This window comes from Rhododendron vialii, chromosome 8a, assembly GCF_030253575.1.
Source record: "Rhododendron vialii isolate Sample 1 chromosome 8a, ASM3025357v1".
Lineage (NCBI taxonomy): Eukaryota > Viridiplantae > Streptophyta > Magnoliopsida > Ericales > Ericaceae > Rhododendron > Rhododendron vialii.
The window spans coordinates 1,545,109-1,564,297 of NC_080564.1; the positions used below are offsets into that span (position 1 = coordinate 1,545,109).

At 37.0% G+C, this 19,189-nt stretch overlaps 2 protein-coding genes and 1 non-coding gene across 4 annotated transcripts; 2 read left to right on the forward strand and 1 right to left on the reverse strand.

The window, feature by feature from the left end:
- Positions 1-3,946: 3,946 nt before the first annotated feature.
- Positions 3,947-7,037, reverse strand: LOC131298251 (cyclin-D4-1-like). Its single transcript, XM_058323614.1, has 6 exons — positions 6,568-7,037; positions 5,989-6,075; positions 5,757-5,855; positions 5,430-5,634; positions 5,009-5,130; positions 3,947-4,640 (listed from the first exon to the last, which is right to left on the reverse strand). The coding sequence occupies exons 1-6, from the start codon at positions 6,892-6,894 to the stop codon at positions 4,392-4,394; spliced, it is 1,089 nt and encodes a 362-aa protein (XP_058179597.1). The 5' UTR covers positions 6,895-7,037; the 3' UTR covers positions 3,947-4,391.
- A 5,915-nt stretch (positions 7,038-12,952) lies between these two features.
- LOC131298252 (protein CURVATURE THYLAKOID 1D, chloroplastic-like) lies at positions 12,953-18,805 on the forward strand. 2 transcript variants are annotated; one of them, XM_058323617.1, is made up of 5 exons: positions 12,953-13,198; positions 14,190-14,419; positions 18,041-18,145; positions 18,263-18,334; positions 18,540-18,805. In XM_058323617.1, the coding sequence occupies exons 1-5, from the start codon at positions 13,066-13,068 to the stop codon at positions 18,609-18,611; spliced, it is 612 nt and encodes a 203-aa protein (XP_058179600.1). In that variant the 5' UTR covers positions 12,953-13,065; the 3' UTR covers positions 18,612-18,805. The 2 variants fall into 2 exon arrangements, with proteins under 2 accessions (XP_058179600.1, XP_058179599.1); XM_058323616.1 differs by having other exon boundaries at positions 18,263-18,805.
- Positions 17,381-17,472, forward strand: LOC131299325 (small nucleolar RNA snoR128). The gene has a single exon (XR_009190708.1). It is a non-coding gene; the product is annotated as a small nucleolar RNA snoR128 (small nucleolar RNA).
- Positions 18,806-19,189: the final 384 nt, after the last annotated feature.

Consider the following 19,189-nt stretch of genomic DNA (forward strand, 5'->3'; position numbering starts at 1 on the left):
ACCCATTTGACCCATTTGACCATTGCTTAGCTGTTTAACACTACCCAGTCAAAGGTGACATTTTTTTTTTACTATGACTATGTTACTATACTGTTTAATCTTAACTATGTAGTGAGTGCATGTTACAACCATGTACTGTAGTAAAAAGGAACTGTTACTTGTTACAGACTTTCGGTGGCACGTTTGGTTTTTTTTGGTTTTGATAATATGCTTTTTCAGTGCCCAAACTAATCTTTGTCTCACTCGCAGCCATGTTGTCAATTACTACTGTCCATATATTTTCACTTCATCAAGGGTTTTTGGGTTTCATTTTGTTTTTTTTAATAACTCAGGGTATCCGAGCTAGCTTACGAGTGCGGCGACTAATTATGGAGGCCCAATACTACCGGCCACTTGTGGGGAGCTCAATTAAAGTCGGGGTAAAATTTTTTATGGACGGACCCCAAAGGAGTTGATAGAGCGTAAGAGGTTTTGAACCTGAAATCTTAAGAAGAAGCAAACTCCTAAGTCTTAAATCTTGACCACTAGGTCAGCACCTTAGGTTAAGTTTGTTAACCTTAGACTACATCGCATATTGAATATTCTCGTCACCACATATAGCTATTTGTATTGAACTTCATCGTACCTACGACAGGAGCAAAGGTTAAGTTTCACGGCGTGCTCTGAAATTTGAATGGTAAACTATAGGTTATGGTTCTTTCAAGCGACTATGAAAATTTAAACGTAAATATTAAGCGAGAAAATATAAACGATTACCCATTATATCAACCCCTTAACTAGCATCTGTACCCGTTCGATGCACGGAGCCGAAAAAAATTAATATAATTTTTTTATTCTGTGCATCGAACGGACACAACACTAGTTAATAAAAAAGTTAGTTTAATACTTTTTCAGCCCCTTGTTCGCAAGCATTGGTCTCATTGGAGTCCATTTGCTGCTTAAATTTTTCATGAAGAAATTCTCGCAACAAACTATATGGCGTGTGGTCCATGGAAATCATTAGCGAGGGATGAATGTTAGAAACAGGGGATAGCCCCTCCCACGTCCCAGCTTCCCCCCACGTCCCTCATCTCTCTCCCTCAATTTTAAAAATTAAGAAAAACAAAATTCTAAGAATTTAGGAATGGGATTTTGGAGGGTTTTGAAGACAAAATACATTTCTGTAATATATTAATAGATAGATGGATAGGGTATTCTTATATTTCTATGTTGTCCCCCCGCCCCTCCCCAGGCATATACATGGGTTTTAAAGCTCAAAAACATGATTCCAAAAAGATTTGGCAGAAGACTCCCACTGATCAGAATTTCTAGGAGACGGGCTTGTTTATTTTGGGTCTCAAAATTTATGTATATTGTCTCTTCTATCTCTCTCTATTTATTGAAGCAAACCCCTTATAGAAATATAAGAAAACCCTACATCGCATCTCGGTTGTGTTCTTCCAAGCGACTAGGAAAATTTAAACATAAATATTAAGCGAGAAAATACAAACGCTTAACCATTATATATCAAACCACTCATAAGGTTTTCTTACATTTCTATGTTGTCCCCCGCCCCTCCCCAGGCGTATACATGGGTTTTGAAAGCTCAAAAACATGATTACAAAAAGATTTGGCAGAAGGTTCCCACCTATCAGAGTTTCTACGAGACGGACTTGTTTGTTTAGGGTTTCAAAACTTTCTGCACACAATATCTAATAAATTTTCTTTGTCTATCTCTCTCTATTTATTACTTTCAAAAATCTCTTTCGGAATACAAACCGGACAGAATAGAATTCCAACAACTGTTTAGGACAGTCCGGAGACGATCTGTTTCCAAGCCAAAAGCATTAATACTACTGACCTTAGACTAGAGTGTACACTGGTTTTGGACCAGGGAGGTCCGAAAGCCTGAGTGGATAAGACAAAAAAAAAAAAAAAGATTGATTGAAGTTGGTCCAAACAGTATGAATTTTTTAGTACTGGGTTTGTCTCGGATCAACATCAGATCATCTGATAGGGAGGGAGGGAGGGAGGGAGGGACCCAAGAAAGATGAGCTTGAGGGTACATCGATCCACCTGCAGAAATCAACTTCACAATCCAAAATGACGCAGCGTACTTCTCTCTCCCCATCAGAATCATACACGAAGATATCAAATCCAAACAAAAAGGCTAACGCAGGAATTAGAGCCAAAATGTCGTCGTATATGGGGAATGGGAGATTCTGCCAAGCATGGGTGTTTAGCAACGGTGTCGACTGATCCGGCTGTTTATTTGCCACGAACGGCTTGGACATAATTTAAGCGCATAAAAATTTGAACCATCCGTCACTCGGATTATGATCAAAGCCGTCGATTGTCAAAATGAACGGCCTGATTGGCCGCTCAGCAATGCTGCCAGACACCCCCTTGTGATAGCATCCTAGGGTAACAATTTCCTTCAAAAATCCTCCTCAAAAAATTTTCCTAGTACGCAGAAGAAAAACTTAAAAAGAATTCAAAATTGTAAATAAAAAAAAATCATTTTTTTCCTGAAAAAAAAAAAAAAACTCTGATAGGAGTATTCAGTAATTTGCGGGGAACTTTTTAATTTTTTTTTTAAAACCAAATTCTATTCTTTTTAAGTTTCTATTTACGAAATAATTTGTTTGAGACGGAGGTAATAATATAAATGTTAAGGTTATATAAAATGCGCTAAGCTCTCCTCTAATGATTATTGATATTGTTCATTTCATGGGTTTTGGAGAGAAGTGTTTGTATTCTTTTCAGAAAAAAAACGACTTTCATCTTAAGCAGCTTAATTTGAATTACTTGTTTTTATTGATATGTAATCAAACTAATTTCTTACATACTTTTTTTCATTCAAAACCTAAGAGATTAGGAGGGAGCTTAACGCACATTACTATGCACTTGGAATAAATTATGGCCGGCATATTTTACTTTTGGGGTGCTTTGTTTAGTTGTTTGGCAAAGTTTAACAACTAAAAGTTTAGGTACACAATTTTAGAACACAACTCCATACGCAATCGTACTCGAAGCCACTCAATAGGCTCATAATATGCATCTAACGATTTTGAACACAATTATTTCCGAAGCTACGTTTTAAATATGTGTTGGCAGGATTACTCGATTAGACTATGCTCATGCCCAGGCATTCCCAAGGTTCCTCTCATGGCCCAGAATCTCTTTTTACCAGGCGAAAAAGAGCTGCAGGCATTGACCTGATCGGTCACAGTCAAATAGTACCCGAAAGGTTGGTGGCCTGCTCACTTGGGCCCAGTACCGTCTCCATTTGGATCCCAAAAGAGGACCGTGATCATTGCCAAAAACCGTGATTTGTTGGTTTGGTAGTTTTGGGTATTTTAGTTTTGACAGTGAATGGAGAGAGAAACAGGGTAATAATTGGAGAGAGAAATAATGAGTGGAGAAAAATAGATAGAGAAATGAGAATAATAATTGAAGAAATAGGGTAATGATTAGAGAGAAAAATAAGATAATGATTAAAAAACAAAACAAAAACTTTTCTAAACTTAGAAACGAACGAGAGTTATGTTAGAACTTTGAAATACTCCCTCGAGTAATGCTAGATACTCTGAAAACTTATCCAGAAAGCGCCCCAAAAAGAACAACCAATAGTTGAGATTCAATTTGATGAGTGGAACGAAACATCGAAGTGAATCTCAACTACTGGTTGCTTTTTCCGGGACACTTTCGGGATAAATTTTCAGAGTACTTAGCATTATAAACATCAAAATAAATTTCAACCGCTTGTTGCTTTTTTCGAGATACTTTTTGGATAAATTTTTGGAGTACTTAGTATTATAGATTCTCCCTCAGTCTCAAAAACGTTATTCAATCCGCAAAACGAGAACTTAAAAATAATCTTGACAAAAATGTAAAATTTATAAGTTGTTTTGACAATCTTTTTAGATGGAGATGGTATGGTGCATTTTGACTAGGACAAGAGATATTCGTTCTTCACTGGACTTGATATGTTGTACTGGTAAATCACTATTATTCTGAAGTTCAAAGGAACGGTCAAAAATTAGGCAAATACATGTTCTCTAGTCTCTACTTTCATCCCCACTATCACTTGTTTCCATTCCCCCTCTTCATTCTAGCAATTAAAATTGTAGCTACAAAAAAAACTGTACTCCATTTTCTGTGTCCATTTCCTTCTCTGCTACTTTGAGCCTGTGGCTATTGAGAAACTATGATATTACAAACAGCTGGAAACCATGGAACCTCTCTCTCCCTCTCAGGGGCACCTTCAGAACCAACCAAACCCCCCCCCCCCCCCCCCCCCCCCCCCGCCCCCCATTGAACCAAACTGACTCTTTTTAAGGGGCACCTAAGAACCAAACCAAAACCCCCCATTGAACCAAACTGATTGTGTAAAGGGAAAAATTGACAATTCATGACTTGAAATTGGTTTCTTGAGATGGGTTGTCGTCTACTTTTCTCCTCTTGGTTTCTGGAGTGGTATGTGAAGAATTAGCACATGACCCAACTGTTAAATCATCACTTTTATAGCTCAAGCATGCAGCTGCATCCAACACCCCAATTGGGCTTTGGGGAACCGAGGCACCAATACCCACATTAGTAGTAGTAGTAGTAACAAATGCCAGATGTTGGATCATGTCAACACACTTCAACACCCTTCCCTGCAAATTCCACAAGGAAAACACCCACATTTTCATGAAAACTCTCCAAGTTGGTAATTGTAAATGGTCAAACTTTTAAGAGCAAAAGCAAATTTGCATTGTACTTGAATTCATTGTTCTGTGGTTTGGGAAAATCAAATCGGTTTTATCGTTTCTACTCGTAATTCGTCACATTGGACCGAAGTTGAAGATTGAGACCTCTTCACATTCCGGAAGTGGTTTTTTACTTGACAAGAACTTACCAAGCAGTTGAAATATGGGAACCACTTTGTCCGACGTGACAAAACATGAGAAGCCGAGAATAAACACGGAAAGATAGATTGGTTTCATGCTTGGGGCGTCATTTATCAGGCACCACATGTTCTTACCTCTTCAAGATGTATGAAACAAGACACTGCCTTAGGAATGTCTACTACTTGAATTTTCCCTGAGACATGTATTGCCACTGCTGCAGCAATTTCAGAAGGCTTGAATTCCAAGAAGTCAATACCTGCATTCAATCCCCACCCACCACCAATCAAAAACAAGATCTCAAAATGTAAAATTGAAAACAGATTTGTTCAGAATGATGTGACGGTGATATTCCAAAATGATTCAGGATTCGCGTAAAGAAAATCACACAGAATGATGCGACGTTGGTATTTTTAGATTGTTCATCATATTGTTAATTGTCAAGTGTTTTGGTTAGAAAAGAAGGATTCCCAACAAGACACTTGATACTATTATGACAATAATGTTGGAAAATCTATCAAGCATAGTTACAATAACAAACCGATAACACAAACCGACCTTTGATTGTGCTTAATATGAGTTGAACTGAGCTAGAAATCAGAGACCCTGATGGAGGTTGATGATCCCCATTGATCTTTGCCATGAAGTAGTCTACGAAAGAGAAAGGAGTGCAAGCTTTCATCTTCCAATTCAAAGTTCTCATCACCAGAAGCTCCATTCTTTGAATGGTTTTACCTTCAAACATAAACCTGGGCTCACCCACCTGTCCACATTCCCACGTCCCTCGGATAATCAAATTGAGAAGCAGAAAATTTCCCAAGAAAACATCAAACAGCTAGCTAACATAAACTAACTTTTTTGGTGCTTTAACTTAGTTTCAATCACCTGTAAATCTACATTCAGAGGGACCATAGTCTCCTCCATTTTGGCAGCCAGAGACAAACAGGCTACAGCTAGCAATTGCACTGTCCAAGTTTGATCTCTCTATAAGAAAAGGCAAAAGAAAATGGGAAAAAAATGACAAACAATTAGGTAAATAGAGAATCAAGATTAATCAGATTTATACCAAATTGGAATTAAAGAGACCAGAATTTCAAAGTCCAAGTTATGAACTTACAGGTAGTTCATAAACTGATAGGAATCGATCCAAGTAATTGACAGACAGGCCAACACTCAATGGTCCAAAACTGTAATGGGCATAAGCCTGTAGAACACAAAACAGAAAAACACATTTCAGGAATGGCATCATTGGCAACACTTTCACAAGGCATTATCAATTAAAACTATTCAACTAAAAAGGCAAAACCAGGTAAATTGAAATGTAACTGGAAAAATGCAGCACAAATCCCAGATAGCTAATGTGGTGCCACTGAACCAATCAAGGTATGAGTGAGCATTATGTGTTGATTAGGTTTTAATTCGTAGAAACTGATCCAAAGAAAGGGGGAAAAAGACAACATCTTCTGAAATCAATTGAAACTGGTCGAAAAAACCAAATTTGCCAAGAGCATTATTATGTGGAGAAAAGATTTGAAACAGAGAAGCAAAATGGTGTGAGATCGAAGACCCATTAGCGAAAATGGTACAAAAAAATCAAAGAAAAATCAACGAAATCCAAAGATGACTAAAACCCAGCAAAAAAAGAAGAGGAGAGAAAAAAACCCACAAACCCATTTGAGAAAACTAATCAACAGACCTTCCAAATCCAATCAAGAGCCTCTTTTCTCAAACCACCCAAATCAAGACCTCCACTTTTCACTCTCTTAAGATAATCCTCTCTGGGCAAGTGTTCTCTCTCCCTCTCTACCAGGAAACTAAAAATCTCTTCACTCAGCAATGGCAAATCAACCAATGGCTTTGATCTGTCATCATTCATAAAGCCCAGATTTTGAGTATCTGTGACAGAATCAAGATCATCAAAGCACAAGCCATTGGTTTCTTCACACAAAAGGCTTGAGGCTGCACAGTCGAAACTGGAATAAGCCATTGAATCAAACCCCAGTGTGGTTCTTTTGAATCCCATTCAAATCTCATCAAAATGAGAGGTTTGTTAGAAGTTTATTTGTGTATTGAATAGCATTTTGGTCTTGCAGTAAGCCGGAGAGGGAGAGAGTGAGGGGGGGCTTTAGAGAGAGAGAGAGAGAGAGAGAGAGGGTGTGTGGAGCTGTTGCAAGAGAGGAACTTTATACGTAGGTAAACGAGGGATGGTAGTAAAGAAAGGCTGTGGATTCGTGGATGCACAAAAAGGAAAAGGGGAACCAAAAAGAAAAAATACTTATGACAAGAGCCTAAAAATATCGACCAATACTATGAACGCGTATGAAAATACACAAAATTTTAACTTACCAAAAAAAAAAACATAATTTAGAGATGGATGTATTCAAATCATTCAAGTGCACGCAGATTCCACGCGGTAACCCGCGCACTTGGATCGGTTTTAAACATATTTGTGGCATAAATTAACTGAGTGAGTAATTGTCTACTTTCTTATTATAGATGGGTGTAACTATACATAAAGTTCTATAAAATGTGTTATTATTTCTATAATGAGAAATAAAATGCGATTTTATACAATTAATATTATGGCGGCTGACGCGGCTTACTTCAAATCTAATGTTGACAGCGAATGAATCTAAATGCAACTGAGTGGAAATAATATTAGATTCGTAAATAATGTTCGAGACGTTATTACATAAAACCTTATCAATCGAGATTAATTAGACTTTATTTAATAGTACTTGTATTCAATTGAGTTGCGTATATAAACACGTTTGAGCAAAAACGATTAAAGGATAATAAAAAAATGTATTTGGTAATTAATGTCCAATTTACCCCTAAAAATAAGGGAGAAAAGTGAAAAGTCTACATAATTAATCGAGATACGAATAAGTCGTCTCGAACAGCCCAGATACCAAAAAAAAAAAAAAAAAGTAATGGCAAATGCTAAACTCCTACTATATTTTTCAGAGTAGGCCCACTATATATGGATGGTGTACAGTAACCACAAATATTCCAATATACTAAACCTCTTTTTGTTTTCTCTTACTTTTTATGGGACCTAGATGTAACATTTCTAAACTGGGGGAATTGGTGGGGCAATATGCAGTCAAATGGTAGTCTCATGGCTATTTATTATGACAGTTTTAAGGCCTTTTGTTGAATGAGGTAATTATTAATGATGTAGTTATGATGCTTCTGAAATAGAGAGAGAGAATATTTAAATAGTCAAATTTTGGATACGTTCTCAGAACTAACCATAAAATTCACAAAGTGGCCCCCACGCGCCAAGTTAAAGAAGTCGCGTTTTTTTTTTTTTTAGCGTCATTTAATGCTTGTTATAGAATGTATGGAATTGGCAGCTAGTGAAGAAGAAATAATATTTCCGACTGAAATTAATTAGCAGTGGTGAAATATGTATAGCTGAAATTAATTTCGTATTCCACCCGTAATATATAATACTCTGAGACTCAACAAAAGCAATCAAACACCGGTCTATATGGTTCACATCCAAAGGAGTCTAGGCCATCAAACATGGCAACAATAATATCACATACAGTACATAACTTTTTAAAAATAATTCGAGATATGAGCTCTCGAGTTATAATCCAGGGATTCAAACTTCATATTCTTGAATTTCAAATTACATTGTGAATATTTGACAATTACACTAATTAAGCAGAAAAATTCCAACAACTTGTTTACCCAAACAAAATACCAAGAACTTTATTACCTAAAACAAAAATAACTTTTTTGCCATAATAATGGTCAAACAAATTACTGATAGTTTAATTTCCTATCCGCACTAGTTAGCAAGGGTGAAGTATTATTTATCAAGTAATCTTTAATTTCCTATCTTTATTTAATATTTTCAGAAAAACCAATAATTTTATTAACAAAATGATAATCAAGAAAATCAGGGGCCATTTATAGCAATAAGTCAATCAATCACAGAGAAAAAGCAATTCTCAAATAAGTGATGAGTAACTAACTTATTCTTATTTTTGGTGCATAAATCTATAAAAGCATACCACTTGGGATAGTAAAATCTTGCATTAGCCGAAGAAAGTTAAAACACACATGCTCATTTCCATTTATAGGCGCGCATTAGCATAAAAAATTCCTCAATTTTTTTTCCTTCTCCCATAGAGATCGAGAGTTCTCTCTCTCTCTCTCTCTCTCTCTCTCTCTCTCTCTCTCTCTCTCTCTCATGCATGTGAAACTTTTCACCTTACTACCATACCCTCTTTTTAAGGGGTTGTTTAGCTACCTCCCAAAAATTCTCAGACCAAATTTTGTAACACTTTTTACCACCAAAAAAGCCCATAAATCACGTGTAAATACATACTCCAACAACACATGCATTCCAGCCTTACGATAACAAAGCTAGCTCCTCTTGGATTTGCATGCATATATATATTTAGAGAGAGAGAGAGAGAGAGAGAGAGAGAGAGAGAGAGAGAGAGAGAGAGAGAGAGAGAGAGAGAAATGGAGTTGTGGTCCAAACTCTAGTCTTTTTTTTTTGGTAATGAGTCTTTTTCTATTCTTACTTCAATAGTTCATTACTTGGTTCGAGAATTGAGATTCGAGCTCTTTGGAGAGTATTACCCTAGTCTCACCTTACACACACACACTCTCTCTCTCTCTCTCAAATGGCATGGCTGGCCATCAAAAGCATCCATAAGACCAGTCATATCTTCTGCTTCTCCACCATAAGCGCTGATGTTTCTTGTTTAGAAAAACGTATAATTGTTTAAAATACGCACCAAATGTCTATTCCTATTGGGGGTATCGGCCCCTTAATTTGAAGGGAAAGAAATAGCTAATTGTTATTGTCATGTTCAAAAGTAGTGTTTGAGTTTTCTTGTGTGTATGTTACTTCCTAGCTCCATCCACTTTTGTTTGTTCCTCCTGGCCGGGGAGGCCTACATTTTGTTGGATTTTTAATTTTACACCATGGCATTTAGAAGATTTAATTAAGCTCTTTTAATTGGCGTAACAATTTCTGAGATTTACCTTCGGAAATATTTTCTTTGACCTTGAAAAAATGCAAGTTCTTTCCAAGAGAGACAAATAAAAGCGGACGTACAGAGGGAGTACATATTGGTAATGTAATATGTGTTTCTTCGATCTTTTGTTGTTTTAAAGATTCAACTAACTAGATTATACTTGATAGCTAGAAATAATCAAGTGATATTTAAGATAAACATACAGCTCGATAACAAATACTACTATACAAACAAATTATCTTAAGTACCGATTACAAGATGTTTCATTACCATTACGGCAGATAAGTTGACTCTTTGTATGGTTGCTCAAATAAATTGCATGGATTTTTTAATTTTTTGAAAAAGTACAAAGTCCAGCTTTTTCAATATATTCGAGTCATGTCTTCGAACTTATACATCCCGCAATTAGAAATATGAATGCATATTACACCTTTCATTCTAAATTTCGACAAAGCTTAATTTCTGTTTCACGGCATAGGAAGGAAAAGAAAAGAAATAAGTAAATGAAGGAATTCAGTGCTTGTTTGGGAGCCTAATTATCTTGGCATTTTGGATTTTGAGTTATTGGTTTTGAATTGTGACTACTATAATAGATTATGAATCTGATAGATTATTTGAGAGATATGTGCAGAATAGATTTTGCAATAGAGTAGTATTTGGAAGGATATATAATATTGAAAAATAGATTATGAATTGATTTTTTACCATGTTGCCCTTATTTATCCGGCCAAGACTGATTATTAGATTGTGCCTCTGAAGTGTAGTTTTCATAATGCATTGTAGGAAAATCCATAACCAAAATGGGGTTTCCAAAGTGTAGTTTTCATAATGCATTGTAGGAAAATCCATACCTAAAAATGGGGTTCCCAAACGGAAGCAGGTGTAAAATGGATAATCATGCACAATCCAGAATCGGGTTCCCAAACATGCCCTCAATGGTTTTACCAAAGAGTACCCCGTACGTACATCACATGAGTGGAAATAATGGTGGAGAAATTCAAGGAGGGCTTTCGGACTCTTTACAGAGTTATGACCTCATGGTCAAAGCATGGTTGCTTTGAACATCAGAAACTGGCGTGGTAGACTTTAAAGAGCCTTTTTATAACAACATCAATCATTCATGTGGTTTTCCCGTACGTAGACCACCTCCGACCTTTTCATGATGTTGGTTTAGCCTTGGATTTCATTTTATTTTGGGTGGAATTGTAAGAACTTCCATAGATAAATACAGGAGAAATCAACACAAAATAAGGCTACAATATTTGAAATGTATATATATTCTACATATATAGTACTATTCAAATTAAAACTGCTGATCCCTTGTGATTGTGGCATGTGAGAATGACAACAAAACTCTCCTACATGTGCTTGGTGAATGTCCTTGCGCTCGACCTTTTTGTTCATACAAAAATAATTAAAGCTTGAAGATTCATTGTCTGAGGTTACGTAACAAAGATCTATTAGTGACATTCATTTTTCCCTTCTACCTGCATTATAACATCTAAACAATCAGGGAAAATATGAACTACAGTGTAACTGTGAAGTAATGACCATTTTATAGCTATGAGAATTGCTAAGGTCTCTATTTGAAGCGGACTCGCACTGTAACATGATGCATAAAATTTTGAATAGTAGAGCCATTCTGGTTACTAGCAACAAAATCCAGGCCACTCCAAGAATGTCCCTCATTCCAGGCATCGTCCACCTAGAGATTAACCGATCTCTGTTGGGTAATAGTGGAATCAGGATATTATTATTATTTTTTTAATTTTTTTTGTCATAGTTTATACATTAATGTGGAGTTAGCAGGATGTTAGAATGTTAGTCAACGGGGGTTCAGAGGCTATTCATAACCTTGAATCCCAAACTTACTCCTTGAATCCCAAACTTACTCCACGTGAGGCTTGAACACTGGCCACACCACTGGGGAATCAGGATATTGCTTTTATGACAAAAGTAGGAAATTTCTCAAAGGAATTTGATTGTGGAGGTCCCCTATGAACTCGAGAGGTCCAAGATGAGGCCTTTTTGAACCAGAAGGCATTGTCTCTCGCCATTGCGACGACTACACTAGCATCAACTGAAGATTCAGAGAAATGGCCTTATATAGGAATATAGGAGTTTCTATTGAGCAGTGACAGTACTGTCACTTAGTTATGTCGAGAAGGAAATAAGGGGAAAATTCAAAAAGTAACATAAAATTACTTGAATTTTGAGGGTCTAAAACAAATATACTTGAATAAGAAGTCAATGAATTGTGGTAATAAATTAAGAGACGGATGATTGTAAGGGTGGAATGTAGTGGAGATCGAGGTAGAGGTGGTACTGGAGGTGAGAGGTGGTGACGAAGTAGTGGTGGTAGTATTGGCGGCAACAGTGGTGGTGGTAATGATATGTAAACAACGGTGGAGTGGTTGTGGTGGTAGGAGGAGGTAGTAGAGTAGTGGTGGAGGTAGAGGTGGTCAATGTCGGAGTGGTGGTGCCAATCATGGATGGTAGTGGTGGCGGGAGAAGAGGCAGTAATATGTATTTATAAATTTAGTTAGAATGGAGTAAACAGTAAGCTACTTATTTTTTTTTTTTTTGTGTATTTTTTAACTTATATTTTAAGTGGCACTTAAATTTTTAAGCAACGTGAAATACGATTATCAAACCAACTTATTTGCTTTTCGCTTAAATTCATTTAATTTTAAGCACGGAATTGTGTACCAAACAACTCCTTAGCGTTCAATTTTGTATAGACCTTATACCAGATCTTCTATTGACTAGAATCGGTATACTTATTTAGTTATGTTAAGAAGACAAGAAGGAAATCAAGGGAAAAAAACAATTAAACGAACATTGTTCCGAGAGAATATGAATTTCTGATCTATAAGTATAATTGAAATGAAATATTTCTTTTGATAGTATTTTAAAAGAAATAGTGGCTGTCACCCAGTAAATAGACGGACAATTCAACGTTGGACTAACCTGATAGACTTTGAAAAGTTTAAGGACGCAATAGGCTTAATTGGAGTAATTAGGACGAATTAGGGCAAAATAAATAATTGAGGGGTTTAAAGTGAAGTTTAGCCAATTTTGGAAACCGGACCTTGATTCTTCACACATCCCGATTAGTCCTTTGTTCCATTTAGCACAAGGAATTTCTTAAAACCCTAAACCCTAGATCGATAAACCCTAAACCGAGAATGGAGATCTGCACTTCTCGAACCATCTCGAATGTTCCCCACCACATGCTCCTCACTTTGAACAACACTCATCTCCTCCGACGGAAATCTTCTCTCTCTCTCAAGCAGCCCTCAATTTCTCGCACCAATCCAGGTTTGCTCTTGCAAATTTTTCAACAAAATATTGCTAAAAAGGCTTTGATTTCGTGTAAGATTTTTCTGTGTTTACATCGACAGACATCCTGAATGATTGGCACTTCTACTTACTTGGCTGTACTTGGCTATCCAGTGCACCTTTTTTGGTAGAAATTTTCTAACTTTTTTGATTGGTTGCGATTTGCTTGATGTGTATGGATGCACGCACATATTTTCTGCAAACTGTGTTCACGTTCTTTTGAGCTGATCTCAAATGAGTTTCAATCAAGCTGACGAACAGTCTAGCTCTAAGCAGGTTGGGTTGTTTTTAGACCATCCTGAGTTAATCGAGCCGGGCATGTTCAATTGACAACGTTGTTTGTACCGTGCTGATCACAAATGAATTTTAAGCGAACCAAATTCAAGTAGCTTCGTTGGTTTTTAATGTTGAAGGCTTACACGTTTCTGAAATGTTGTTTTTGATGTGGTGATCACTTCACGATTATGTGCTATAAAGAGAAGAAAGTATTGTGTTTGTATCGTATTAGGCATTTGACGCATTTTTGCTAACTTCCAGGCATGAAAATGTTGGCAATCTTGGTTTTAAATTGCTAAAAGATTTTTGTACAACTGTGGAATATCAATCTCCTTCATTATCTGGTAGACTAACTTATGACCTGTTTTCCAATCTTCTCCTTTTGATTCTGTTTTGCGAGAGTTTTCCGTTTGCTGAGTTGGTCGGTTTTGGTTTGTGACTTTGTTTGTGCTATTGCTTGTTGGTTCTGGGGAATGCCCCTGTGATCTTGTGCTGGTTTTGTTTCCTGTGAATTATTTTACCAACTTTGGCATGTTCAAGGCCCCATCTGGATTGTCATTTTCAGGGACGCCCCACTAAACAACATTTTAAAGAACCCTTTCCGATGAGTTCAACCTAAATATAAATAGATTTGAAGAGGGGTTCTTAGTATTTCTCCCTTTTACAAGTTAACACTTCCATGTTTCCCTTGCAGGATTGCTCTATTGCAGTCATTCTTCTCTAAGATCGACGACGTCTGAAGAAACATCAAGTGGTGCTAGCCAATATGTTAGAGAAAAACCTGGATTAGTAACAACGGAAGACGTCCAACCGGGTGAGATGAATGCATATGCAGAAATGGCACCAGAAGATGTGCCAACAGAAAATTCTCTCTTGGATGGGCAAGTGCAGGCATCTCAGTTCCTAGACAAACTTGACATAAAGGTTTAATATGAATCCCTTGTTGATTTTGCTGTAGAGCATCCCCTAGTTTTTTCATCCTATTTTTGGGTGGACGACCAGAATTGCAATCATTTAGGCCCTGGCCCTGTGGGGATGCTGACTACTCTTAACGACATGTGGTAGGGCCTCACGATAATCAATGAGGTTGAAATAAGAATTAAGAACATTTTTTGAATGTTTCTCTGAGAAGTAGAAGACTTGAAACTGTTTTTGATGCCTATGGTACATACTACGTTATATGCTCTGATGGACACAGGTACAGACGCGAGAAATGGAAATTCTAAATAAATAGGAGCAGGGACATGGCTGGGGAACATGGTGAAAAATATCTATCTATGTTAGGATAGACATTTAGTTTTTTTTTTTTTGATCAATTTATTCCAAACCCAAAACCAATTCAAGAACCAGCATGGGCATACCCCTACAACACAAACAGAACAAAGCTAACACAAATCCATAAACATTTGATCTAACTCTACTAGTTATAGACTGCAAAATTTTCGTAGGAAGATTCCAAGATAGGCACAAAATCCAGTTCTCATAGCTGTTCTCCACTGTATTCCAAGAGCAAATTCTATTCCTCATATTAGATGCCAACACTTGAAGCAAGGTAGAAGGATCTCTGGCCTTGTTGAAAATCCTAGCATTTCTCTCAACGCCAGACATGGTAGATAGTGGCTGCCAATCCCAACCTTAGAATAACCTTCACAAAGGATCCCCCTTTCAAATTAGTGATGGCCCAAGAAAACTCATCAGACCATCCCGTAGGTAGCCTGCTGACATTGCATTTACGAAGCACCATAGACCACCAGATCTTCCTAGCATACTCACAATAAACAAAGAGTTGGTCATGTTTTTCTGTGGCTTGGTTGCATAGCAGACATTTTTCATCAACCCACATGCCCCATTTAAGCAATCTATCTTTGGTACTCAGCCTTTTTAAGCAACAAAGACATTGGAAATGGGAACATCTTGGCTGTACCAGACTATAGGGAACCGAAGCACCTTATTCTTTGCAGTTGTAAGAGCATTTCAAGTTGTTTTCACAGGGGGAAAAACCATCAGCAGTGGGCAACCATGTCACCCTATCTTCAATCTGTTCATTTGGGAGAAAATCAGCTGGAGTCTTATCAATCTGATAGAAGATAGATATTTAGTTGTTATTTATTTGACATTCCATTCAGAAATACCCAAAACTAATAGTATATATACAATTCTTATTGTTTTCTTTTCAAATGTTACAAGTTAAAATAAGGGTGTTATTTGGTCAAAATTCACTTATTTGTACTTCATTCCTCATATTTTTGGAATATCATTCCCCTGAAGTGAAGTTCGAATATTTTAAACTGATCCTTGTCATTTTTCCATCCTTGTCATACCCTGGGCCCTGTGTCCCTAATGTATCGCTTAAAAACAATTAAATTTATTGTACACGCCACCTAACGTGTTCCATGCATGTGTCCCTGCATGTCCTTGGTGTGTTGGGTGTTCCCGGTGTTTTCAATACAGATAAGGCAAGCAGTTAGGAGTGTTGTTGCATCATATGTTACATGAGATTTGTGATCTCTTGTAATTTGTTTTTGCAAAAAGAGTCGACTTATGTTGCCTTTGCATTGACGATGGCGACACGATGCTACAGTAACTGCATTAAATGGTGCATTTTGTGTGTTTTAGCTTCAATGTACATTAGACCAACTGGGCTTAGTATGATTGTGTGCTTATGTCTTGTTTAATGGGTATTCTACTACCGCTTGTAATTAAAAAAACCTTCAAAGTACTTTACATTTGATTCCTATTTGATCCATTTGTTTTTCCCTCTTATAATTATATTGGGTTTGTCATTTCTTTCTTCTTTCGAGGCTTGGTATTTAGCTTGCTTTCTTGTTTTGTGAGCCTTTGCTTTGAATAGGCAAGTTTTCATATTCATCAGAGAAGGGTTGCCTGTTGCCTCAATGGGGGTTATAGAAGAAATTGAAATTGGTTGCTGTGATGAATTCTGGAACTTTTTTTTTTTTGGTAAAAGAGATTTTATTACCAAAAAAGGAGACAAGATACGAAGGGAAACAAAGGGGCATACCCCTGATCACATCACAAAAAACAGACCCAAACTACACAAAAAAAAAAAAAAAAAACAGAAACCTGGTCTATAAAGATTGCTCAAAGCAAAATTTTCCCAGAAATATTCAAGGATTTACAAAGGTCTCGATTAACACTACTGCTGCCCACTTTTTGCCCAGAACAGACTCTATCTCGAACATCAAGAACAAGCTGCTCCATAGTGCCTTCAAGATTAGGGTGTTTGTTGCAAAAAATGCACTCATTCCTAGCCTTCCATATGTAATACACAGAACCAGCCATGGCTAACTTGTACAGCGCTGAAGGAAAACCCCTTTTCTTCGGATGATGGATTGCCCAGGCTATCTCCTGATCCCACTCTACTGGACACCGACGAACTCCAAATTTTTCAAGGACTCTGGACCAAATTTGGGATGAGAATGAACAAGTGAAGAATAAATGCCCATGAGACTCAGCCACACTACCACACAGAACACACATAGGATCCACTACCAATCTCCAGGATAGGAGTCTATCCTTAGTTGAAAGTCTGCCCCAACATACTAGCCACATAATGAAAGCCCATCTGGGTATGTTTTGTTTGAACCAAACAATTGAAGCCCAAGGCACCTTTGGACTGGGAGTTCTCAGAGCTTCCAAAGCAGATTTGACAGAATATGTACAGTAGAAGCAGGAACCCAAACTACAGAATCCTCAATTGAAATGTTAGGCCTCAAGGTATGAAGAGTACTCCCCATGATCTGTATTATAGCCCTATTATGTTGCCTAGGTCAATGCCAATCCTCATTATGAATGATTGATGAAACTTTTGGAAGGAGGGAACTCCCAACATTCCTTACAACTAAGGAACTTGTTGAAATTTTACAAATGCTTGATGAATTCTGGAACTTGTTGAAATTTTACAAATGCTTGATGAAATGTCGACAGCTAAGTCCATCCTGAGCGGTTTACCTGAGCAACCTAATCTTTTATTGCTGCTCTAGTCCTCCTGCATTACTAATTTCTCTATATTTCCTGTAAACCTGATTCTTCCCATTTTTATTTCGTTTCTCATTAAACTATATTATTTTCTGAAAATCCTTTTAGTCTTCCCAAACTTCCTACGTTGGGAATTGGCATTTTTGGGTAACCGGATATCTTGGTCTAATATACCTTAAGTTATGAGAATAAGATTCCATTTTATAAGTGATTACTTTGGGCATTCTGCCTCGCTTTAATGTACTAGTAGTTGTTAATTACCTAACTTGCTAAAAGTAACAGCTGCCAATTGAAGAACCAGATATTTTGATCAAGGAATCAAAAGGGTTGGTTTCTTTGGGATTGAAAAGAGTAGGGAGGCAAGGAGCACAGATTGAACTAAAATAGCATTTTGTTTTGCTTTTGTGTTGGCTGATAGAGTGGCTGTTGTAGGTTTATGTTAACTTCCAAATATTTTCGGTTCTTTTTCTAAAGGCCTCTGGTTCATAACCTGATCTGTGTAGTAGTTAATAGATTCTGCACCGATGACATTCTTCTTCATCGTTGCAGTTGGACTCTGATGATACATTTTCTGTTCTTCTATTTGGTGGTGGTGCCCTGGTTTCTCTGTGGATAGCAACACTCGTTGTTTCTGCCATTGACTCTATTCCAGTGGTAAGTATTTGTTACTTTAGTATGGTGCGAGTCGTAGGACTATGAGTTTTATGATATTATGAAATCTGGTTTGATTCCTTTACTGACAAACCTTTTTCTTTGATTTCATAAATTCAGTTTCCTAAATTTTTGGAAGTTGTGGGTCTTGGCTACACAGTCTGGTTTAGCACCCGCTATCTAATCTTCAAGGTAATCATTGTATGTGCTCTCATTATGTTTGAAGCAGAATGTAATGACCGAGCTGTAGGCATCGCTGTTAAAAAAAATGAACCCATCAAGTGGGAATTTAGTTACATAATGCCACTGCTACATTATTCCGGTTAAAGATAATGGCATTCTCCTTAACCTCCTTATTGCAAAGGGAAATACTAATCGGCTTATCGGAATGTTGCAGAAAAATAGGGAGGAATTGGTTGCCAAAATTGAAGAGATTAAGCAGCAGGTTCTAGGTTCAAATGATGATTGACATTGGACTCCTGGTGGAGCCTTTGTCCTGTTAATGTATGGTCTGCTGCATTAAGACAGATACAGAGTTAAAAACATGTTTTCTACTACCGGCAGTTTTCATGCCGGCTTGTGGATGAAAAGGTTTTTTATCTCTTGTGCTTTTTACATTTGAGGAAGATCAATATCTTTATTTAGTTATTTTGCTTTCCTTTATAGCCTTTGTGCGTGGACGCAAAGTTTGTTCCTCGGACGTCCTTTGCCTGTGGAAGTTGATTTCACCGGATTCATTTTGGGCGCCGCTATTCACGGCTCTTTATTTTCTCCCATAGCCCGTTAAAAATTTTCAATTATACTCGACAGTTAGTTACCGAAATTGAGATATATTTTCAGCATCCAATTACCGAAATATAATTTTTTTTTCAACAACTATTCATCGAAAATGTATGTTCGGCAGTTGTTTACCAAAAGTTGAACATATTTTCGACATGTAGTTACCGAAATATAATCTTATTTTCAATAGCTATTTACCGAAATGTTATTTATGATTTTTAACAATCATTTATCGAAATGTAGTGGGCTATGGGAGAAAATAAAGGG

What these genes read in the sequence shown, in the direction of transcription:
- LOC131298251 (XM_058323614.1), bottom strand. Translation starts at nt 6,894, where the DNA reads ATGGGATTCAAAAGAACCACACTGGGGTTTGATTCAATGGCTTATTCC. An exon ending in CTCTTGATTGGATTTGGAAG is followed by an intron (nt 6,076 to 6,567) that starts GTCTGTTGATTA and finishes TGTGTTCTACAG; the next exon opens with GCTTATGCCCATTACAGTTT. An exon ending in CTCTGAATGTAGATTTACAG is followed by an intron (nt 5,635 to 5,756) that starts GTGATTGAAACT and finishes GAATGTGGACAG; the next exon opens with GTGGGTGAGCCCAGGTTTAT.
- LOC131298252 (XM_058323616.1), top strand. Translation starts at nt 13,066, where the DNA reads ATGGAGATCTGCACTTCTCGAACCATCTCGAATGTTCCCCACCACATG. An exon ending in TAGACAAACTTGACATAAAG is followed by an intron (nt 14,420 to 18,040) that starts GTTTAATATGAA and finishes TCATCGTTGCAG; the next exon opens with TTGGACTCTGATGATACATT. An exon ending in CCATTGACTCTATTCCAGTG is followed by an intron (nt 18,146 to 18,262) that starts GTAAGTATTTGT and finishes TCATAAATTCAG; the next exon opens with TTTCCTAAATTTTTGGAAGT.